This window comes from Peromyscus leucopus, chromosome 4, assembly GCF_004664715.2.
Source record: "Peromyscus leucopus breed LL Stock chromosome 4, UCI_PerLeu_2.1, whole genome shotgun sequence".
NCBI lineage: Eukaryota > Metazoa > Chordata > Mammalia > Rodentia > Cricetidae > Peromyscus > Peromyscus leucopus.
Genome location: NC_051066.1, coordinates 34428236 through 34453797, shown reverse-complemented (window position 1 = coordinate 34453797; position 25562 = coordinate 34428236). Strand labels below are relative to the sequence as shown.

Here is a 25562-nt window from a genome sequence, read left to right as displayed (position 1 = left end):
ATTTATAAAATAAGTCACAAATTTAAGATACTATACAACTCCACATCAAATTACAAACCTATTTATTAGTTCACGCTCCACTTTGAAGTACAAAGCTGGGACATACTACCCTCACCAGTGTTTGCACTTTCGTTATATAACAAAAAAGTAAAAAGAATCAAGTATTATGTGTCTGTGCATGGGGCTTCTTGCCCGGGTGCCTGGCAATTCTCAAGGCCTCTCTAGAGATGCTGGTTATTGTGAAAGAACAATCTTATTAGTTCCTAAGACAGTCAAGGTGACCTTCCCCTCTTGTCATTCTTGGCATCCTGCAACCTGCAGGCTCGGCTCCACAGCCAACCTTCACCACACCTGGCAGTGTACGAGGAGCCCCCACCTGCCCAAAGCTATCATATGCCCACAAACTGTTGTTTACCTTCAAACCGCAGGGGTCCAGTGATCCCTACAGCTATAGTCCAGTCCACCATAACTGTATCATAACATACATCTCCCTGCCTCAATTCCCTCCATGTTCCCATGGACTAGAACCCTGTCCCAGCTCATTTGCATGGGAGCCTGAACATCCTGCCTCGTCTTTCTCCCAAGAACTGGCCTCTCACCAATTGAAAGGATTACCTGGTGTGTCCTACATAGGCCCCTCCTCCTGAAGAAAGCTGCATACCATCATTCATTTGATTCCACTGCAAAGACTATTGCCTGGCCAGAGCCATACACTGATGAGCAGGGTGGACACCCAGTTGCCATGTCAGATGGAACAGTTCAAAGCTCCTCACCATGGAAGGCTTCTCAGACTCCAGATGGACATGAAACCCGAGTGCTGATTCACTTCTCTATCTCTACCCACCTGCCTGCAGAGCCCTGTCCTCAAATGGTGTCAAAATTTGTCCACATTTTAAGGACAAGAACCCTGTTCATGGAACTACAGAAATGGTTTCAAGGTCAAGAGTGCTGGCTACTCTGGCAGAGGACTCAAGTTTGGTTCCCAGCAGCCACACCAGGTGGCTCACAATCACCTGTAAGCCAAAGGGACTCCAGTGGATCTGATGCCTTCCTCTGGCTTCTGCAGATACCCACACACACAAGGTACACACTCAGACACACACATGCATATAAATAAAGATAAAATGAAATAAATGTCTAAAAGAAGAACCTTGTTAGTTGACATTGCCAAGGCTTAGCATTGCCCGAAAGGGCTGTGTAAGTAAATTCCGTGAACTGCTCATCATCGATAGGGAATACGAGAAAAGTGCCTCATCTATTCTTTGTCGGCAACATAGCTCAGTTTACAGATTCAAAGTCAAATTACTCTGTGCACTCTTAATTCACCTGGTCACAAATAAAATTTACGTGTCAAAATGTTGAATTCTAATTAAAAACTTAAGCGTAACAGATGATACTAGACTATTCACCTTAAGGAGAGAGCAAAATTATAATATATTACACCATTAAAATGCAACTTAAAATACAGCATATTAGTCTTCGACAAACTTCTGAGGAGCACTGCACAAAGATGCTTTTGTGAAACGCTCTCGACAGCACTTTGATGTGACCGTATGTTCATTAAAAGGAAGTATTACTACTTACATACATAAGGTACATAATGAATTCAGTATGTGCCTAGAGTTGGCTAATGCCATTAAAGCACAAGCCAAAAGCACAGACTATAAATCAAAATGCAATTTGTCAAAGTTAGATCTTAATCTGATACAGGTTAAAAATAAATAAATAAACTACCAATGTCACGCTCAGAGACTGGAGAGGAGAGCTGAGCCCAAACTGCGACCAGGTTGCAACTGACATGCCTTTGTTCTATCTATAGCTTTGGCTACTCCTCTCCTTCTTCCACCTGGATAAGCACAAAATTAGCATGCACCAGGCATTCTTCTCTCTCCAGGGGGGTTATATCACTAATACTGCTCTAAAGACTACTATTCTTTCCAAAATGCTGACATAAACCAGTTGGGCAATCACAGATTTTTTTTCCTTATTGAAGTTTTAAAGATTAGATTATTCTTAAAACACAACTTCGAAACACTTGACATTACTTTATTCATTCATTCTCATACTGCAGATTTAAAGAGACCAGCAAGAGTAGACTTAGAAATAAAGAGGCAAACCACAAAGACAACTACCAATCAAATAAGAAAATCTAGGTAGTGGACACCTGAGTTTTGACAGAAATGTAAGCCAAGAGCACACTAGACCATGAATTATATCTCCCTTGTCCCATTTTCTTCAGTTCTCTTTATACACCAGGGTGCCTTCAGAGCAGCACGGGTCTCTTCAAACTTGTTTCCTACATGCCTATCAAACAGGGTTTTTATTCTCTGGATCCCGACTGGCAACACAATTCAAATCAAATACCTTCCCCATGATCCAAGCCCTCTATGCTACCCCATGCCTCTGCTCACCATCTTCTCAAACTCCACAAACAAAATTGATAGTCACATTACAAAGTAAGAATATTATCATGTCTAGGGAATATAAACTACACAGTATTTCAAGTTACTATACAAAATGTGCTTTCGATATAGTCATACCAATACTCCAAAACTATTACAGTAAGGCAAATATTGAAGAATAGAGTACAGAATTAAACAAAAGAAAACCTTATGGGGCTGGAGAGATGGCTCAGAGGTTAAGAGCACTGACTGTTCTTCCAGAGGTCCTGAGTTCAATTCCCAGCAACCACATGGTGGCTCACAACCATCTGTAGTGAGATCTGGCGCCCCTTTCTGGCCTGCAGACATGCAGGCAGAACACTCTATACATAATAAATAAATAAATCTTAAAAAAAAAAAAAAAGAAAAAAGAAAACCTTAGAAAGTCTTGATAATAGCTATGCTAATCATATAGAAATTCTTTAATATGCATACAGACTTTGAGTCTGGTTATTTTGGGTGTGTGATTTTTTTTTTAGCAAGGTTTTTATAATAACTTTTTTTGTTTGTTTGTTTGTTTGTTTTTTTGAGACAAGGTTTCTCTGTGTAGTCCTGGCTGTCCTGGAACTTACTCTGTATATCAGGCTGGCCTTGAAATCACAGAGTTCTCTCTGCCTCTGCCTCCCAAATGCTGAGATTAAAGGCGTGCGCCACCACTGCCTGGCTTACGATAAAGTTTTAATGAAAGAATTTTTTAAGCAAGAAAATATAGTATTGATACTTTGGAATTCACATAGATGTGTCAATGATACAATGTAAACTAGACTCAAGGACAAACATCTGGATTCAGAATCACATGTCAACATTCAATCAATTTTTTCCCCAAGTGCCATACCAGAAAGTTTAGTGATAGTCGAGTGAAAAGGAGTGTCTCTGTCTCTAGACTTCCCATAAACTTCTGAAGGGCTGGGGTAATGGGGGTGAAAACATCTAACCCGAGGCACAGATGACATGGTTAGATTCTTTAACGGACAAAAAGGCCACACAGTGGCACAGGCTGGTTATTAGCCCTGCACCATAGAGAGGGCAGCTACAGCGGCAGAAACCGGACTGAAAGTCAAATGCTGCTTTGAAGGCAGTCAACATTTCTCTAGAGCTCACTCAGCTTGTGCATCCTGGGGGAGGGAGACTCGTTCACCTTTGTATGACTTCCCTTTAACTCACTAACTAAACGGATAACAGAGAACAGCACAACTGCACAAAGTGCTCTTTGGAATATGACGATATGGAATTTTCTACAAGATGCCCACTCTACTCTGGGCACGAAGGAATGTGAAAGCAATCTGAGTGAGGTTGCAGCCTCCCTCCCTCCTGGCCTCCTGCTCACCCAGCATACCTTCCTTTATAGTCCTTCTGTGGCAGGTGAGGGCAACTTGAAAATGTGAGGGAACAGTGTCCAGAGGCCTTCCCGGAGGACAGATTCTCTGCCTGATGCAAAGCATTGTAGCTTTATAGATCGTGAGTTAGTTCGAATGCCTGGCTCTGTGGCTTCCTAGACAGTGTATAAATCAAACACAGGCCACAGAAGCCAAGAGGAGTCACTTCTTTCCCAAACCTTCCTTCACTTCTCAATGGCCTTGTTTGTTGCTGTTGATTAGACTCGGAATTTCCAATTGGATTTCATGGAGTTTGTGGAAAACACTGCTCCAGGCAAATCCTAAACTAGTGAATAATCTCAAATAAGGCCTGCTGGGGTCACAAACCTACCCCATCCCCGATGTCTTAAAAATTTAGGCTTAGTATTTATAAAAAGGATGGTGAACATGTCAGAATTCAAAGGGAATTAACTTGGGTACACAGTCTGAAATGGACAGGGAAAGAAAGAGCATCTCCCGAAAGGACCTTCCCCAAGGAGGGCGGGGCCAGAACAGCTGGGAAGGAGGAAGATGACCTCACAGACTGGTAGATGACCCCTGGCACAGGGGATGCTCAGCTGCAACTTGGGTGTGGTCAAGAGCTGGTGGAACTGAGAGCCAGAAACAAAAAGGGGGAAAGGTAAGTCTAAATTAAAATTGATGGGATAAATTAATTCTGTTCACATTTGGGTGGGGTAGGAAGCAGACAGGGCCAAGGTTAAATTAAACAGCAAATTAAAATAATTAGACTTTAGTGAGTGAGGTGTTTAATTGCATCTAGGTATTTATATTACTTTAAATATTACTCTAAATTGTATGTGTATTTCATTATGCTTGTGTTAATAATGTTTATGCTTAGCTTTTTTTAAATGGTGTCCTCTGCTACTCTAAAATTTGATATAATTGAGTGAAAAAATTTATTTTTTCTGTTTATATTTAAAGAGCATTATGATTTAAATTTTACCCAAAGGTATGATAAGAAAAAATACACTAGAAATTTCTTTTAAATACTGACCTTACTTTAAATACTAGACATACATATTTCATATAACTAGCAATATTTGCATGGCATGTGTACAGTCATAGTTAGTGAACAAAGCTGAGTTTTTAAGAGTGGGTGGTATGTGGTTCATACTTTCTGTGAGTAATCTAACAAGTATTTTACTAAAGTAAAGTATGATCTGAATAAGTACCACGAGAGGTAATAAAACTGCTTTGAAAATCGGTATCCGGAAATAATAATCTTGTCAGCTCCAGAGTGTGATCCGTCAAGGTGTTACTCGTATTCACAAGGACTATGTCGCGGTGACTTTTCCACAACTTACTTCTTTTGGACTTAGTGATGAAGCCCAGTTACATCATCACCGGGTGGCAAGAGCTTTTACCAAGGGGAGGAGCTGTCTTACTGGCCCCCTCTCACAGCTTCCGACTGGGCTTCTAGCGCTTGCTTGTAGAAAGGTAACTGAAACTGCGTGTAGAGTTGTTAATTGAACTAATACTCTTACTATTGTTGCTCTTTTGTAGGAGACCAAGTGCATATTACTAATCTGGCTTTCTGTTCCACTAAGACAGTTGCTACCCATTCCCAGAACTCCAAAATGGATTGTTTTGTGCCCCCCCCCTTCTGTCTTTTGCTAAGCATTTTCCTAGAAAAACACAAAGGTTCACTTAGAAAGGCTGCTAGGGCTAACAGTAGAAGTAGTCAGAACTTGAACACCTCCCAGACCCACCAATAGGTAAGTAGGCATTAAACTGTACAATAAAGTTTAAAAAAAAAAAATCAGTTCCCAAAAGACCAGTCCTTACAGTTTCCTGATGATCAATCACTATAGTATCTTATCTTCTATTATGTCTTTGAAATTTAATGTCAAATCTTTCTTTCTTCCCTTCTTTGTAAATGTGCCCTGTACTGTACTTCTGCAGGGGTACTTTGAGATGAACACAACTGGAAACTTACATTCAGTTTTGAAATGCAGCACCCTGAGCATGGCCTGTACCTGACCATGCATTTTCCCCAAGATCTCTAAAACAAAAGAGGAAAGCCCCTGAATCTTAAAATCTTAACCTCAAACTACAATTAATTAGCTTCATCTCTAAAATTTTTTAAATGCACTATTATATGATCCATATCAAAAATGGGATTTTTCCAAGAAGTATATAATTTTATGTATTAGTCTAAGACCAGCCCATCTATTTAAAAGACTATAATTAGCATGAGCATTGAGTCTGACTAAGGAGATTGGCATTCAGTGCAAGCAGATGATATGAACTAGGTTTTAGCAATTTAAACAAATCAGAGCATATTTTACATAATGATAATAATAGCATTTCAGACTCAAAGACTAATTTCAAGTTTTCTACACAGATAAAACTGGTGGATGTGCCATTTTTATGGCATCCAAAGAAAGGAAACAAGATTCATTTTCATTTATCAAATGAAAAATAACTGAGCTGTATGGTTTATTGACCCTTATATAACACTGTGTACATGTTGATCTAACCAGCTAGCCTGGTTACTGCGTGTGCTGTGCACGTGTGTACTTGCCTGTACAAGTGCAGTCATCTATGAATTTGAGTCCAGAGGCCAGAGGCTGATAATAACTATCTACCACTATCATTCATAATTAAAGGATACATTAAAATTCTAAGACAAAAATAATGACCAGGAGCCTGGGGAGGTGGCTCAGTAGGTAAGAGCTTCTTCTATATAAGCACGAGAACCTGAGTGTGAATGCCCAGACCTCACATTAAAAAGCCAGGTATGATGACCATAAGTGCCTGTGACTCCAACATGGTGGCAAGCAGACAGGAGGACCACTGGAACTTCCTGGTCACCATCCTACAACACGTCCAGTGAGAGACCCTGTATCAGAAGAATTAGGCAGGCAGCCGCAGAGCAGGACATCTTAGTCCTCCTCTGGCCTCCACATGTGCCTGTGGGCATGCATACCTGCCCATACATGTGCCCATGCACCACACGTGTACACACACATACACCCATCCAAAATAATTATTGCCTTTAAGAGGAAAGGCAAAATAAGAAAGAAAAATTTCTCCTTGCTTGAATAACTGGTGGTTTTAACTCTTAAGCCTTGTAAGCCTTTGTGTAAGTTTAAAAGGTAACTTTAGAAGACATATCTATAATGGTCTAAAGCAAAAATAAAATGAATTTTGTTAATTCACTTGGTAGCATAACCACAGTGACGGGAACTATGTGAAGTATCTTTAAAAGAGAATGATTTCTTTGTACTCATTGATATATACCCTAATGACAGTAATATAATTGAAAACAAAATTAAATTGTGCTTAACAATGTTTTCTTTGGAAATACGACGGCTGAGATTAAATAAAAACCCCACACTTGAATTTTAAAGTTGCATTATATCTACGAACTCACCGTTCGTTTTTTCTTTGCTCAAAAATTTGATGAGCCAGAAGATAGCCCTAAGAGAGGTAACGACAAATACATTGGCAGTAACCAACAGTTCTCTGTTTGGACTTAAGACTCACTCAACAAGAGGAAAATCATGCCTGTTACTGGAAACCTAGCCAACTATCCAAGGTTAATGAAGTCATGGATGTCGGAGAAAAATTTACACCACCACCTTACTACCAGCATAATCTCCAAGTACAGTCTAAATATCTGTCGTTAATAATTTGACCCACAGGTAAGTGAGTCAGATTCATCTAGGAAACGTCTCTTTGCAACACAGACCATAACACAAGTTCCAATGGATACATCCACAACACAGCCCCAGCACATAAGGCTCAGGGACCGTCGAAGAAGAGGCAGAAAGATTGTCAGAACCAGAGGCACGCGGAGCTTGTTGTGAGATTATGTCTCCTAGAAATGTCAGAAACTATAACCATAAACTCTCACCAACATGGCTGCCTAAGCATGACTTGAACAAGGATGACACCAATAGATGTGCTAACACGGATAGGGAAAAGCTCACAGAGTTCTACACGAAGACAACTGTACAGGCAAGTAAGGAATGCTAAGAGAGGGAGCAACAGTCTTCTGCAGGCCAAAGAGCACCCACTGGTTATCCAGGACTAAATGGTCAGCCCTGAAAACATGTGTATAAATAACATTATATAGACTGAGCAGTTATTATATGTACTTATGCATTTAGGAATGTGGGTGTGTGTTCATGCATGCATGTGTGTGCATGCGTGTGCGTGCGCGTGCGTGTGTGCGTGTGTGTGTGTGTGTGTGTGTGTGTGATTGCATGTGAATGGACACACATATACATTATAAAACAACAATTAATGAATAAGTTCATGACTTGAAAAAATGCCAGGAGGGGTATATGGGATGGTTTGGAGGGAGAAAAGGATAAGGGGCAAATGATGTAATTGTATTATAATCTTTAAAAAAATTAAAGAAAATTACAAACCAAGCACAGTGGCACATGCCTATAATAGTCCCAGCACTCAGAAGACAGAAGTAGGAGCCAGCATTGACTGCAGAGCAAGAGATTATCTCTAAAAGCAAAATAAAACCTAATGTAGACTTTAAAATAAATACCAACCAGCATTAATGAATATCCAATTGCTGGTGAACATTCCCCACACATTTCTTCCTTGGAGAAATGGCTTCCAAAGATCTCGTGAAGGTACCCGTCAATAGGCTTTGTGACCCGAGTTCAAGCCCCAGAATCCTTATGGTGAAAGTAGAGAATTCATTCCTGCAAGTTTTCCTCTGGCCTCCATGCCACCAGGGTATGTATCCACACACAAAAAACAAATAAAAAAAATGTTGTGTTTTATTTTTATAAAAAGAGGAGCATAGTAAAGTTTCATAATAATCCCAAACTGGATTGACCTAGAGGATAGCACATACATCATGACAGGCCACTAACAGAATATCAGAAGTGCTCAGGAGCCGCCTTAAGGAACTGACAATGTGAACATCAGTATTTCTAATAGTCTAGTCAAATATACACACCTACATGAGTGCATACTGGTAGTCCCTAAAACAATCTCAATACACTTACAAAGACAATGGAGAACTACTTTGCCATTACTTTTGAAAACTCATAAATAAAAGTTAAGAAGCAAAGCAGAATATACTTATATACAAGGTTTCTAAATGAAGCAAATGGTTGAAAGAGGAAAATTATAATTGAGTTAATAAATAAGGAAAAACAGAATTAGGAAAGAACTATTTTAAAATCCCCCAAGCGCTAATGGAATACTGCGATTAGCTGAGCAACGATAGCTGAAGAAGGGTGTGACAACCTAACACTGTGGAGCAGACACACACGTGCCCTCCTAGAGTAAGTACTTCTGGCCAAACAGTGTGTTTGTGCCTCCTTAAAGTCGTCAGCAAAGCCCCTCCTTCCCTACCCAACAAACCCCGCCTCCTACTTTCCTTCCTCTTGTGTCATCCTAACCCGTAAATCTGGCTGCCTCTGGGACTCAGTCCAAGCAGCACAATGTAAAGGGGACAGTGTGTGACTCCAAGGCAATGAACAGTCAAGAGAAGTCCTGGGTTTCTGTTTTGGTCCCTCAGGTGTTCTTTGAGGTAAGCCAGCTACCAGTGAAGATGGCTGACTATCCTGTGAGGAAATCCAGGCTAGCCATACAATGAGAACCATGAAAAGGAGTGGATGAGAACACAGCAGAGTGCCCATTCGAGGAGAGTGATGTCAGCCAATGCCACACTACTGCAGCCTTCCTCCCCAGGCCACAAACTGATCCGGGAAGACACCTTCAAAAGTTCCCAACCGCAGTGTCTAGCTGTCATACTGCAAATTCAAGATCAAGTGAGATCCACAAGACGACACCCGAGGGTGCTCCAGCCTATGGATGCCATTTCCTGTCCAGCAACCAGTTCTTGGGACAGGAAATGCAGGGGACACGTTAAAGGAAACCATCAAGAAAAAAGAAAGGCTGGGGAAATCTAGTGATTTAAAACAAGCAAACAAAAAAATAATGGAGGCTGGGAGTGATGCTACAGGCTTTTTTTTTGGGGGGGGGGTTCAAGACAGGGTTTCTCTGTGTAGCGTTGGAGCCTTTCCTGGATCTCCCTCTGTAGTCCTGATGGGCCTCAAACTCACAGAGATCCGCCTGCCTCTGCCTCCCAAGTGCTGGGATTAAAGGCGTGCACCACCACCGCCCAGCTGATGCTACCGGCTTTTAACAGGGGCAGAAGCAGATGAATCTCAGTGAGTTTAAGGCCAGACAGGGCTACATAGTAAGACCCTGTAAAAATAAAAATTAGAAAGAAAGAAAAAAAAAGCAGGGGGTGAGGGGAAATTAGATGGCTCAGTGCTGAAGGTACTTGATGCTAAGCCTGGCCACCTATATTCAGTATATTTTAAATTTCATTTTATTTTATGTATATGAGAGTTTTGCCTGTGTGCATATATGTATGTGCATGTGTATATGTGTATGTTTGCAGCACACGTGTGCCTATTGCCCATGGAGGTCAGGAGAGGATGTTAGATACCCTAGAACTGAAGTTACAGATGGTTGTGTATCACCAAGCCCAGGTCCTCTCTGCAAGAGCAAGTGCTCTTAATCACTGTCCCATTTATTTTTTAACTATGTCTATCTAAGAGTATAAAATTTTAGCTAATATTTTGTTTGTTTGTTTTTGTTTGTTTGTTGGCGGGCCTTTTAAAACATGGAGGCCTTTCTTTGTAGCACAGGTTGACCCCAAACTCCTAATCCCTCATGATTCGAGCTCCAGGGTGCTGAAATTGCAAGCACATATAGCATGGGAGGTTCCTTTTAGAACTTTCCCATTTTTAGAGCTATGACTTATCAAACCCAAGTCCTTGTACATTTGATGCAAGTCCTCTGCTACCGAACTATAGTCACACCTTGCTTTGTTTTGTTTTGTGAAGAAGAAAAAAGTGTTGCCCATGATGGCTTCTTATTTCGACCATCAGCCTTCACCTCTTGATCGCTGAGAAATTTTGTCTGATTTATAAGTTGAATTCTCATTCCAGAGTCTTATCAAAATTATGAGGTTACAAGGGATATGTGAACGTGACCAGATACTAGATATTAAAGTATTATTGCTAAGCTCTGTGGTGTGGTTACGTTTAAAACAGAATCTTTACCTTCATGGGCACAGACTAAGGATTCGGCTATAACCCAGCCATGCAGTTCTTGTACAGCATGCACAATGAAGGCCCCGGGTTCAAGTCCCAGGAAGGAGATAAAGAACTGTCGATACAGATTATCCTTGGATTTAACATTTGTTAAGTGAGTTCTGGGGAGAAGCAAAGAGAACACAGGTGAAGTCTGGTCATAAATTAGCAAGTTTTGAAAGTAGCCGTTGCTGTATTATTCTCATTTCTTCTCTATAGGTAATAAAAGCATGCCTTGTTGAACTGTCTTTTTTTTTTTTTTTTTTTTAATGTTTAGAGAAATGTTGCCAGGCGGTGGTGACGCATGCCTTTAATCCCAGCACTGGGGGGGGGGGGGGGCGCGCGCAGAGGCAGGCGGATCTCTGAGTTTGAGGCTAGCCAGGTCTATATAGTGAGTTCCAGAACAACCAGGGCTACACAGAGAAACCCTATCTCAGAGGGAAAAAAAAAGAAGGAAGGAAGGAAGGAAGGGTGGGGAGGAGAGACAGAGAAAGAAAGATTATTGTGTGCATGGGTGTTTTGCCTGCATTATGTCTATGCACAACATGCATGCAGTGCCCCTGGATGCCAGGAGAGGGCTCAAATACCCTGGGACTGGAGTTAGTAACAGTTGTGAGCTACTAAGTGGGTGCTTGAGATGGAATTCAGTTCCTCTGAAAAAGCAGCTAATGCTTCAATGCCTCATTATGTTTTTTAATGTGTGACAAATTCAAAAACTAATTGTGGATTGAACATAAAATGTTCCCCATGGACTCAAGTATTGAAACACTTGGTTCCAGCTGGTGCTGCTTGGACAGCTTGCAGTCCCTTTAGGAGAGTCTCTCAGCAGAATGGGGGTTGGTCATTGGGGGTGAGCATTAAGGGTTTATAGCCCACCCCCACTTCACATTTACTCTCTGATTAGCCTCTGCCACCAACGTGTTCCTTACCTCCCGTGTCTTTCTAGCTATGATAGATACCCATACGTATGCTGTGAGCCAAAATGAGCCCTGTTTTCCCTACACTTACTTTTGAGAGGTGCTTTATCATAGCAATGAGAAAGGAAACAAGACATCACTGGTGAATAGAAATCATGATAGTATAATCTTCATTCTGTAATGTTCTTTCAACTAACCAAATACCTTCACAACTTTGTGCATCCAAAATATTGACCCAAATATTTAACTACATTCTCCCTTCCTTCCTGAAAAATATGGATCATAACACCTTATCCCAGCATATATACATAGGGTTGGTTGAGTTGACTAAAATGACTTATGAAAATCACTTAGAAAGCATACTGTTAAACAAACAAGGTAAAACACTGTTGGTCATAAGGATGAAGACTATCTGCCACACATGTAGTGAATTATCTCAAAACTCATAGGTTCATAATTTTATGTTACTGACAGATACAATGACTTGTTAATAGATTCCGTATTTACTTTGGGAAGAATAAGCAAACTGAGAGGCCAAATGCCCAGGTTTTTAATATAATAACAGCTTTTGCCTTTGATCCCTTTTTTCCGCTCTGCAAGGGCCATTGAGCAAAAGTGGGAGAGGAGGAGAGCTTTCTCTTGAACCCACCAGATCTATCTGCTCAGGCCACTTTATACACACCTTAACACTAGTGAGTCTTCGGCAGTTTTCAAACTTTTATATACAAGGCATCTGCTAATTCAGTGTGTTACACCTGATCAGGTCTACTTCTGTGTGCTTTTTTAAAAAATAACTGTAAGAGAATGAAAGCCTGGTGTTTAATACATGCCTGCCAAGTGAGCAATAAACGATTGCCAAGTTTCCTGGGGGCTCTGGGGCTCTGCCTCGTCATCAGAAAGCCGAAGCATATGCTGGATGTTAGCCTGGGTGGACATGGTGTGTCCTATTTATTCAAGGCTTCCTTTGAAGCCACAGTTTATAAGTTTTGTTTCTTAGGGGTATATGTCAAATTTCATTTAGCATTAGTTGGTATCCAGATACACTGAATGGCAAAAAGGCAGCATTTGAGGGCAAAAGAAAAAAAAAATGCCTGCTATATGAGCAATGATGTCAGCTTCATTTATGTAACCCACAGCAAAGCAGAAGAGAAATGCAGCAGGGGAGAGGAGAGAGAGAAGGGGATCAGCAGGACAACTACGTGGTCCATTTACAAGTGGAGAACTGCGTACGGACAGAAGAGAACGACAACAAATAGGCTTGAAATGGACATCCACGAGGCAAATAATCTGAAATGATGTTCTTCGAAAACATCTTGTTTTAAATCCCGAGATTATAAACATTATCTCTTATTTGGAACATGTTCATCGGCACAAGGTTTTCCCCTAAAAAGGTTTGGCAAATATTTCTGGAAAAAAAATCTTGAAAATTTAAATACATAAGAGGATGCTTGTAGAACTAATACTCACTTCAGAATATTTTCAATGAAAAATAGAAATGTGGTAAGTTACCCATAGAACCAACCCAAATATAACAATACTTGGAAAGTGACTTGTCTATAAAATTTTTTCCATTTATTTGTTTATTTAAACCTCAAAATAGCCTATAAGTTAGGTATCATAGCCTAAGGGTTTTGGGGTTTTTTTGTTTTGTTTTGTTTTCTGCAGACAAGGTTTCTCTGTGTAGCCCTAGTTGTCTTGGAACTCACTCTGTAAACCAGGCTGGCCCCAAACTCAGAGATTCTCCTGCCTCTGCCTCCTCAGTGCTGGGATTAAAGGCGTGCACCACCACCACCACCACCACCACCACCACCACCACCACCACCACCACCACCCAGCCCAGTATCACAGCCTAAATTCATAGATACACAGTGTGTGGTTGAAAATACAGTAAAATTGTAAAGCAGCTCTTCAGGATGACATTAAGCACACTGTATCATCCTGTTTCTAAGACTCATCCACGTTGTTCAGTTCACAGTTCATTCACTTTCAATCCTGGTTTAATTCCACTATGTAAATTAAAATAAATCATTCATTTGTCTTTTGAGGGATATTTCCTTTATTTCCATTTTTCAATCAGACGTGGCAAATTGATGAACCTCTCTGTACATATCTCCTGGTGGGCATATGTAAGAACGTTCTGGGTCATATACAATAACAGTGTCTGGATCTAGTTCACACTGTGTATCCATCTGCTCTGCAAAGGGTTTGTAACAACTTTTACAGCACATTGTATAACTATTTTACAAAATTTAAAAACAAAACTAAATAGTATTTTACTTAAAAATGTCTATGTGCTAAGATATTTTAAAAAAGCAGGATCCATAATCTAGGAAACAGGAAGAATGACGGCATGTGGAATAGTCGTACACAGCTTCAGTACTGGGAATATTCTGGACTCTAAGACTAGTTGTAAATTCCAGAGTCTGTATTATTATGTTCTATAACTTACACATATGATATGTATGCCCTATTCTATGTGTTAATATTTATGTAATTTTAAACTTTACATAATAAGAACCTGAAAATGCTAAGAACCATGGGAATTATGTGCAACTAGAACTTAATGGATTTTTTCATTTAAGAGACTACAATAAAAATAGCATTCACAAAGTTTTATTATATTGTGCCAAATTTTGGCAATTTTGAGTCCAAGATGATATCCCTCTACTCCAGATGAGACTGGGTGCATTCAGAGAAATGTGGCCAGAGAAAACACCCCTCTTTTTTTTCTTTTTTTTTTTTTTTTGGTTTTTCTGTGACAGGGTTTCTCTGTGTAGCTTTGCGCCTTTCCTGGAACTCGCTTTGGAGACCAGGCTGGCCTCGAACTCACAGAGATCCGCCTGCTTCTGCCTCCTGAGTGCTGGGATTAAAAGTGTGCGCCACCACCGCCCGGCCATACACCCCTCTTAATAGTGTGGCTTCTTTTCAGTTATCTCAATCAATCAAAGCTTACAGACCTTGAGAAATGAAGGACCACTGGTAATGTTCACCTTTTGAAATATTTTCTCTTGATAAATATATTTATCTTGAAAACATTTAAATAACCAAGTTATCAAAAAAAAAAATGATTACCTTCCCAGTGACTGAAAAATGAAAAATTGAGTACCTCAAAAGTAAAGTGAGTATCAGTATATAGCCTCAGCCGCTATGGTTATTTTCTAAACCACATACATGGACTACTGTACTCATATGCTATACACATTTGAATCACAAACAAGTAAAATTGGATAGTAAAAATCTAATAGTTACAGAGTGTTCTTCCTAAAACATTGTAGATGAGGCTCAGCCACTCCACCTGGGAGACAATGCTCCAATTTAAAGAACTGTGTTAACAGCTCCAGAAAAGCTAGCTAACAAGGAAGACCCCAAGAGGGATGCTTGGATCACCTGAGGAAGGGGAAATAGATGAGATCTCCATGAGTAAACTGGGGATGAGAAGGTGGAGGGTAGGGGATGGGGGATGAGAACATAAGGGAACGAGAAGGTCAAGCTGGAACAAGGATGGAGTGGGAGAGCAATGAAACAGGTACCTTGCTTGATAGAGGGAGACATCATGGGGATAGGGAGAAATCTGGTGCTAGGGGAAGTTCCCAGAAATCCATAGGATGACTACAGCTTAGACTACTAGCAATTGTGGAGAGGGTGCTTGAGCTGGCTTGCCCCGGTAATCAGATCAGTGAATACCCTAACTGTTACCATAGAGCCTTCATCCTAATAGAAGTAGATCCAGAGATCCACAGGCAAGCACTAGGCTGAGCTCCAGGAGTCCAGTCGAAGAAAGGGAAGAGGCATTCTATGAGCAAAGGACATCAATATCAAGATGGGGAAACCTACAGAGACAACAAAACCAACCTAGTGGGAACTCATGAACTTTAGACCAACAGCTGTGGAGCCTCCATGGGACTGGACTAGGCCTTCTGCATAATGGAGACAGTTGTGTAGCTTGATCTGCTTAACGGGCCCCTTGGCAATAGGAACAAGATCTATCCCCAGTGCATGAGCAGGCTTTTTGGAGCCCACTACCTATGGTGGGACACCTTACACAGCCCTGATGCAGGGGAAGGGGGGGCTTGGTCCTGCATCAACTGAATGTACCAGGCTATGTTGACTCCTCATGGGAGGTCTTACCTTTTCGGAGGAGGGAATGGGGTTGAGAGGGGAAGGCTGGGACAGGGCAGGAGGTGGGACGAGATGGGGATCTATGATTGGTATGTAAAATGAATAAAAAATTTCTTAATTAAAAATTTCTAACCTGTGTAAAAAAAAAAAAAAAAAAGAACCCTGTTAAACAGCAAAGGCAGTCCAAAAACTTGAAAACAGGCAGTGGGCATTGTTCATAAGTCTACAATGTTCGGTTATCTGGTCAACCTATTTCTATGACTCTGGAGGAGTTAGGGTGTCTCTGTGTTTAAGTAGGTAACACGCAAAAAGCTCAACCTATTGCTTATAGATATAATACATTGACACCATTTTCATTTCATTTGTGTTTTAGTCAGTCAATGACGGGGAGGGGGAGGGGAAGAATGCAATGAAATAAAATAAGTAAAAAAAAAAAAAAAAATCACCTGTGAGGTATTGAGTAATTGATTTTCCTTTAAGCTTTAAAAGTAGATAAATAAAATACCTTAAAAGACTGGTCTTTGACTTGGGCTTTCTTTTATTAAAGTGTACAGTCTGGGTGCATGCCTAAAGGAGTAATAGGCTGCTCCTAACAAAGAGGCTGGATTCTACAATCTGCCTTTTGCCAGAGGCATCATTTCCCCAAAGCGCTCAGCTAACTGCAATCCCCTGCTGTACCTGTAACAATTTAATTGTGTACGTCAGCCTAGTCAAGCATCTTCAGCTCATGACTGGGAGACATGAAATTCATTGTCATTATTGTCCCTGTCATTTTGGATCATTATATCCTGCTGCAGAATTTTCCTCACTTCAGTGCATTTTTACCTCCAGGAGCCAGGGATTATAGCTGAGGTTGGGGTGGGGGCAGGACCGTGAACTACATTTACCTCAGGGGAGCCAGAGATTAAATTGGCTTTGCTCTCTCACCAGCTGAATGCATCTTTGTACGCTGTGAGTTTTAAGATGGAATAAAAATGAATATTCTAGTGAACGATAGGCTTTAATTTCCCCTTTGAAACATGAGTGTAACCAACTTTTATTTACACTGGGAAAGCCAATACGGTTTCTTCCGGTTGCTACTTTCATATGTGCATAAGGTACACTTACAGGCATTGTTAGGTATACAGTGAGACATCTTTCTCTGTCAGTGTCTTGACTGGCAGAAAGGAAAAATTTAAAGCTATGACTTTGTTCCCCCATTTCATTTTACAGAGCTTTAATGGGGTTATTTGATGGCTTTAAATATTTAATGATTTTTAATTATATCTCTTTTTCTGTGCAGATGATTGGATGACTAAAGTCCATCTAGAGTGCACCAGGAATCCACTCTGGGAACTGGAATTTTTATTTTTAAAGCATGGTCTTGGGTGTGGTGGCACATGCATTTAATCCCAGCCCTGCAGAGGCAAAGACAGGCTGATCTCTGTGAGTTCTAAGCCAGCCAGAGCTACATAGTGAGAAGTGGTCTCCAAACACACACAGAGAAGGCAAGGTCTTATCGAGCCCAGGCTGGCCTAGAACTGAGTATATAGCTGAGTATGATCTTGAACTCCTGATCCTGCTGTCTTCATCTCCCATGTTCTGGGATTACCAGAATGTGCCACCACTGTCAGGAACTACAAAGCTGGACTAAAGTTGACAGAAGAGGAAATAAGTTCCTAGGAACCAGGCTACACTCCAGCAGCCGCCACATAATCTAACAGACTGCCAAGCATCTAAGCATAAAAGCTTTCGACACCTTCCCACTTTCTTAGAGAATGGCTTGGTCACCACTCTCTCTACCTGGGAACTCTTAGTGCACACCTTGTAGCCAGGACCTAACAAGTAAGACTCTAGTAGTCAAGGACTAGGAGCTCACAGGAGACATGGAGCCATGGTTCAGAGAGAAAGCTAGGGAATGAATTACGTATTTTCAATAAAGAATATAAGATATTGTAACTAAAGGGAAAATCTGGTATGTGACTTGTATCCTTTCATTTCATATGGATTTTACTGAGAAACTTGACATTTACTCTGTCTGCATTTAAAAAGATAGCAGTTATTCCTCCATAAGCATCAATTTGTCTTTTAACAGTTAACAGTGAAATACCATGGTGGTCATACTTATGCCATACACAAAAATGAATATACAATTACATCAGAAAGTGTGGGGAACAATGTCTGGTGGAACACACCTGCAAAACCAGCACTGGGAAGGCAGGGAGACAATTTCAAGGCCATCCTGGACTACATAGTAAGAACATGTTTCTGAAAATATAAACAATCAAGCAAAATGCAAGAAAATTTTATTCCATGACTTATAGGAATTTTTTTAGGGAAATGTATTTTGCTTTGATCATATGGAGTAGCTATCAGAATTTATCTAGGAATAACTGTGGCCCTAAGTAAAACTTTTGAGCCAGGTACGGTGGAGCAGACCTTTAATCCCAGCACTCATGAGGCAGAGGCAGGTGGATCTCTAGGAGATCAAGGTCAGCCTGGTCTACAGAGTGAGTTCCAGACCAGCCAGAGTTACAGAGTGAGACTGTCTTGACCCTACAGCTCTGGTGCAGACCCCAGCAGCTGGCCAGCTGGTGAGAGATCTGTGAGCAGGCCACACCACCACTGCTGCCACCCACTGGACTCTGTTTCCACGGGGCTCTGTCTCAAAATAAAATCAATCAATCAATAAATAAAACAAGAATAAAATCTTTTGATATTTGTACAGTTTGTGCTTCTAAATGGACACCTTAAAGCTCTAACAGTTCAATGGACTAGGCCCTCTGCATAGGCGAGACAGCTGTTTAGCTTGAACTGCTTAGGGGGCCCCCTGGCAGTGGGATAGGGATCCATCCCTGGTAGATGAGTGGGCTTTTGGGAGCCCCGTGCTTATGGTGGGACCCTTGGTGCAGGGGGAGGGGCTTGGACCTGCCTCAACTGAATGTACCAGGCTCTGCAGACTCCCCATAGAAGGCCTTGCCTTGGAGGAAGTGGGAATGGAAGGTGGGCTGTGGGAGAAGGCTGGGGAGTGGGAGGACAAAGGAGAGGGGGATCTGTGATTGGTATGTAAAATGAATAGAAAATTTCTTAATAATAATAATAGATAGATGAATGAATGAATGAATGAATGAATGAATGAATGCATGCATGCAAGAGAGGGAAAGCTCTAACAGTTCAGTGCTGAACAGACCTTAAAGGTTGTGTCAACCCCTAGGCCAACTTCATGACAATGATGACTGGTCTAGGCCACTATGTTTCACCAAGGCATCATCGTCACTGTGGCTGATGTAGCTCCATGATGTATTTACTCATGAGAGTTTGTAGTTAATACAGCTCTGACATGACTCAAAACTTCATCTTATGAATTTGCATAATCTTTTCATTAGGATCAAAATTCTCTGTAGGTAGAAATTACAAAAACTGTTTCTACTTACTTTAAAATAGGTAACTGTATATGAATGTAAGTACTGTTTTTAAAGTTCCTTTAAGCCTGAATTCATTTTGAAATACACTGGGTTGTCTTACAGTCTTGTAATGGAATAGTTTTTTGCTTTTCCCTTTGCATGTGTGTGTGGCACACATGTCTGTGCAAAGAGGCCAGAGAAGACATCAGTATCTTTCTCAGCTGCCTTCACCTTATTCCCTTGAAACAGGGTCTCTCACTGAGCCTGGAGCCTGATAAGTTTTTATTTGTTATTGTTCTTCTTCTTTTCTGGAAGGTGGTGGAGGCTGGGGGGAGGCTAGGCTGGCTGGTGAGGCAAGCACTATCCATCCTGTTTCTGCGCATGCCCACTCCTACTGCCTAAGATCACAGGTACAGAAGGCCATGCCTAGCTATTGACTTGAGTGCTAGAGAGCTCAGGCTTTAATGCTTGTGAAGCAAGTGCTCTTAGCCAATGAGCCATGTGCAGAAGTCCACATAATGGTTACTTATGAATGAGAGATTATTTCATCTCAGTAATGAACCTTTTGTACAGTATACACACGAGGTTGTCATGGTTCAAAAAGATTGGTTTTCTCTTCGAAAGGTCTTGAGTCAAGGATTAGGGCTTTCTTTCCTGCTTCTGAAAATGCCTTGAACTCCTTTGTCTTGGCATTTCCTTCCTCCTTATTTTACAGGGGCACAGTCTGCGCAGCACACCATACTGGATAAAAGAGGAATTGTCAAGATCTGTGGGTACCCAGGGAAAGCAAACAAACACTTCTACTTGTCCATAGCTTTGCTCTTGCCTCACCTTAAATATTACATGTTGCAGCCTGAAGAATTTGAGAACAAAGTAAAGAGACAAATATTTGATTTCAAATGGCCAGAGTAATTATTTTTCCATTCAAGATGGAAGATCGTACAATTTCAAAACATCAATATGAAATTATTTTAAGCTGGGCAGTGGTGGTGCACGCCAGGCAGGTGGGTCTCTGTGAGTTCGAGGCCAGCCTGGTCTACAGAGAAACCCAGTCTCAAAAAACCAAAAAAAAAAAAAGTTTTCAATAAATTTTACTCAATTTCTATTTCTGTACCCTCTAACCAAGTATAGAGTCAATTCATTGTAAATTAGGGGGACTTTTCCTCTTAATTCTAGTAGGATGTTTCTTCTGCTTTACAAAACACAGATTTTCCCTGGATTCGCCACAGTAAGAATCTATAATTCAAACTAAAACAGTCATGAGCCCAGTTAAGAGACCGATGTTCTTCAATGGGTAATTCCAGCATGCACAGCCTAACACAGAAGACTTAGCACCTAACACATCCCATGTTATTGAAAACAGTAGAAATTTGAAAGGATTTGGGTGGGAGGAAGAAGTAAGAGAAGGGCAAGGCCACAAGCATTTCCACGTGAGTATAGACAGGATGCTATTTACGGAATGCCTACTCCTCCTGGACCAGAAGCCTCTTTACAGTAATCACCCAATAAACTACAATAGATTAACATTAAGGGTCTGTTGCAGAGAAAGCAGATTCACAGTGAAGGTTGTCCTTTAACATGTAGGCTCCATCAAGGGCACCAAAGTAGTTAAGTGCCCACCCCCCTGTGGTGTCTCAGATGCTGAAAAAGCCCTACAAATTGCTAATTTTCCAGCTTTTAATGTTTGTCTAAGACCCTTAACATTTTTCTAATATTGTTGCTCCTAGGACACTTTCTTAAGTTTGGTCCCTATTGCCCCCTCTGCACATACACATTCTGCATTTATATATAAAAGCCTGTCAGGCAGCTGAATTGATTCAGAAAGGTAACATTGGAACAAAGTAAAAGCGGGGGAGGGAGAAGAAAAGGAAAGATGGCCTTAAAGACAGAGACAGTATCACTTAATATAATATAAAATATTGCATCAAATATTCTAAAACAACACAAAAAAAATCCTTTGTGCTAAGAATTCATGTACGTAACACCAAATATAAAGACCACGTAATAGGAGAGGAATATTGAGATTCAAAGCCTAAATGTCTTTGTGTCATAAAATTGTTAAGCCTTTTCCACAAGTACCTTCACCTGTGTCCAGCTAGTTTCTTATAAGGGAATATTCTTACAGTATTTTCTAGTCCTATGCACACGCTTTAACATGACTGGTGAAGATCATAAATGGTTTTGATTGTACTGTTTTGTATTGTTGCTGTTGACTGTGGCCTATTTGGAAATATATTGTTCACTTTCCTTGAACAAAAATGTGCAAATTATATATGTGCAAATTATGTACATATAATTATATGCAAATTATATACACAACAGAATTCACATTGAACACAGAGCAAATGGACATTAGGTAAAAGTAAAAGGGAAAAAAAAATCTACCAGCAAGCAAATAAGTAATAAAACACGAAAGTTTGGGTTTACAGATGCACTGTTCATCTACCCTCAACACATAAATTATACGGTCAAGAATGACGTGTCCTATGCAAAACAAAAAACATGTCAATTTCAGCCCAAGGGGCATTTTTCTCTAGGTTTATAACCCCTTGAAAATAGAGGTTTCATCAAGAAAATCTAACAGATCCTCGGCTGCTTTCAACATCATAATATATTCATAAGGCAAGTATTCACTGCCAAACATATAACAAATTGAGTGGCATGAGGGCAGGGGAAATTCACGGCTATGAGAAATGGACCAAGCCAAGCATGCGGCACAGGTAGAAGTGAGAGGGGAAACAGAACGGAACACAAACAGCCAGGTGCCGTGACTCACATCTATAATCCCAGCACCAGAGAGGCTGAGGCAGGAAAACTGCCTCAAATGGAAAGCCAGACTAGTCTATACAGTGAGTTCCAGGCCAGCCTGGAATTATTTTAAATAATTAAATTATTTTAATTAACTAAACAAAACAAAGACTTTTAGAAGCAAAGCACCATGGGTAGTTTTTCAGCCAGTACTAAAAAAAAATGGTGTGTGGGTACATTTGTTTGCTGCATAAGATTAACATTAGAAGTAAGAATGCAAACCTATTTCATCACTACGGTGTACTGTAAGGGTCAGGGCACTCGCAGGGGTCATAACTGGACAGAAAAATATCTCGTACAAAGAAAAGACGTATCACATACCATCATAGTAGACAATGGCTCCTACCAGCTTGTCCTTCTGGAGCATCGGGAAATGCTCGAGGGCTCTGGATTTGCTGAGGACGTAACTGCTCTTCAGGCAATTACTTCCTGCAACCAGATCATACATCTTGATTCCCACCCAGTAATAAGGTAACTGCCACCACCTACAGCATAAGCAGGGAGAGAGGGCTTTTTTTAGAAACACAGTATAACATTATAGAATGTCACCTTAAATTACAAGGAAAACCATTCAGGAAAAGCAAAGTCATGCCTAGAAGTAGTGGGCTGGAAAAAAAGAACCTGCGTAGCTGCTTCTCACACTAGCTCAGCCGCCATACAGAAGAGAGCCAATGAGAGTTTATGATCCCCTCCATGGCTGGTCCCTGCTGCATCTTAGAATTCTTCAGAATGCATTCAAAATAAATCCTTGTGCCTGGGCCTCACAGGTCTAGAGACAGATTCAACCAACGTAGGGTTGGAGGCCTTGATAAATATAAACAACACCCAGGTTGAAGAAGCCCTCAGCAATCTGTAACTAAATACGGCCTAAATGACCAAATCTGTTTCAAGCCCCACACCACCCATGTGGCTAAAAGAATTACATAATCCACCTTTTTGTGTTACTGGGCCTGTCTCCCACTTTGGGCAACTTCACACACAGTTCTAACATTAGGGAAATGAGTTTTGAGCGTGTATAATCACACCTCCCAGATGAATTTCATCTATGAAAACTTCGACAGTAAAAATAACCCAATATAGTGAGCTGGGCTTTGAGTTTCTACACAGTAGCTTCAGATTTTGTATCAGAGTAATATGGGAGAAGAAGGGGGTCTACATATTACGCTGCACATATAACCTCATTCGAATGCCTTAAAGACAGCTGTTCACCTACCTTCTCTGAAAAACTGGAATAAGATTCTATTAATTATAAACAGAGAACTCAACCTCCTTTGCCTTCAAAATCTGGCCCTTAGACATATGTCCACAGAGTCTATTTAAGAAATCCTTTCTTTTTCAATACACCCAAGAAAGTATTTGGAATGGATTAAAGATCAGGACCAATTAAAACCACATTAAGAAATACACAGGAAAGAACTGTTTCCATGACAGCCCATGTTGTTCTGCTACCCGAGACAAGCACACAGCCTACAGGTGATAGCAAAGGCTTACTTGTAAATTGGGAGCATTATAGGCAAGGGGTGTGATAAATGGGGAGCGATTTCCAGTAAGTTGGCACGTTCGTGAAGGGCTTCTTTCACCATCCTATACTGAAAATCAAAACAGAGAAAATTAGTTTGGCAGTAACAGATCATAATATTTTCAAATGGCAAATAGACACCCTGCCAACTGATTGATATACAGAAACCTTCCACCTCTGAGCGAGGAGAGCTCCCTCCTAATCAAATCTCTAATAATACATCATGCTGTCAACCTCAAAGATTTTTTAGAAACCTTAACTGTATTTGCATAGGAGAAAAACATGCTGTCAGAGTTCCCAGGTGTAAGATATTTTCCTGACTTGAGTTACAAGATTATTGTAACCATTTATCTTGCTTTCTCTGGATTGTCCCCTTTCTCTGTTCCCCAGAATATCTTCTCCAGGTGAGAGATAACAGATTGCTCCAATTCATGGAAAGTTCTCTTGCCTTCCTTCCCTAAACCCAGCAAAGATGATATGCAGCCCTGGACAGCTATTTTACAGATGGTAAAGTCTTTGTCTTCACTCCGGTGGCCTTCATTGTGCCTGCCTAAAGAGCTAGCATTATGATTATAATACGAATTTTACACATGACAATAAGGCGGTAGATATTGACAAAATAAGCCAGAACACATCTGAAATAAGTCGATCATGAGTCCCATGCTGTTTTCTCAGCATCCATCACAGACACTGAAGAGAGACATAAGAAAAGGGGACAGATTCAAAGCTGACTTGTCAAGGCAAGAAAAGGGGCCAGACTCAAAACTTGACAATGGCAAGTCCTCGCTGCTCTGTTTTCCTTGTATGAAAAGCAGATATGGAGGGAAGCTGATTTTTTTTTCACCCCTCTGGGAAATGTCACTTTCCACAGTGCCTTGGCAGTTTTCAAATGACGGCAGACTGGACACAATAACGTGTGACACACGGAAAGCGTGACTCAGAACATTTTTTCCCCCTGAAGAATATGTCAGTGGCGACATGAGTGCATGATTGCAGATGCAGTTAAGAGATCAATTTGGCACTCCGTCTGCATTACAGCACAGCGCCCCTGAAACTGCTCCCAAGGAGCAGTTTGGTGGCCATTGGCAAAAACCCAATCACAACTGTTAAAAGACAACACATCTAAAAGCGATTCTGTAAGTCTGCTACTTTGACATGCTTGTACAGAAAAAGCCCCTGATTACCCGTAAACAGAATACTCTACAGCATGAACTGGCACACCTCTCCTAAAAGATACTCGAGCAGCATACACTAAACAGGTATTTTGAACAGGAAGAAATGTTTAAAGCCATAAAAAAAAAAAAAAGAAAAGAAAAGAAAGCAAGAAAGAAAAACGCCTGATTTAATTGGGTAGAAAAAGCATAGTGGCAATTTTTGTTTAACAACCGGCATACACAATTACCTGCTCAACATCCAAGTTCATGATAGCCTTCTGGAGATATCGCACGCCACCATGGATCAATTTAGTGCTTCTGCTGCTGGTCCCCGATGCAAAGTCATCTCTCTCTATAAGGGCTGTTTTTAGTCCTGTGTAACCAGAAAACCAAATTAACTTCTTAAATTACACAATTTGTATGTAATTCATTAAAGGCACTTCTCCAGGGTAGAGACAATCACTGGAAAAATTAGTCTGAACATGGATAAATTTGTATTCAAAGTGCAGTACACTGTCTATATTATAATGAAGAGATTTTAGGCTCTTCCTGAGGGAAAAGTCAAGCCAGAACTAGAAGCATATTAAACTGTGAATGAATCACACCTAGAAAACATTACAGTACAATTTCATGGCAGCGAGACTCTCTGGTGTATTTAGGGGATCAAAGGGGAGTCTGGCACCATCTTTTCCCACATGGCATTCAATAGGGGTTGTCACACAGCGCTCAGCATGCATTCCTGTCCCTCCCTATTGAGCGC

At 40.8% G+C, this 25562-nt stretch overlaps 1 protein-coding gene across 4 annotated transcripts in view; it reads right to left on the bottom strand.

Annotated features, from left to right (window-relative positions):
* The window catches only part of Gpd2 (glycerol-3-phosphate dehydrogenase 2), a 145748-nt gene that overhangs the window by 45370 nt on the left and 74816 nt on the right, over positions 1-25562 (bottom strand). For all 4 annotated transcript variants that reach the window (XM_028874053.2, XM_028873990.2, XM_037204792.1 and 1 more), the window contains exons 4-6: positions 25051-25175; positions 23621-23718; positions 22451-22614 (exon numbers count right to left, since the gene is read on the bottom strand). In XM_028874053.2, the coding sequence (XP_028729886.1) occupies positions 22451-22614; positions 23621-23718; positions 25051-25175 (387 nt within the window). The remainder of the gene's footprint in view (positions 1-22450; positions 22615-23620; positions 23719-25050; positions 25176-25562) is intronic.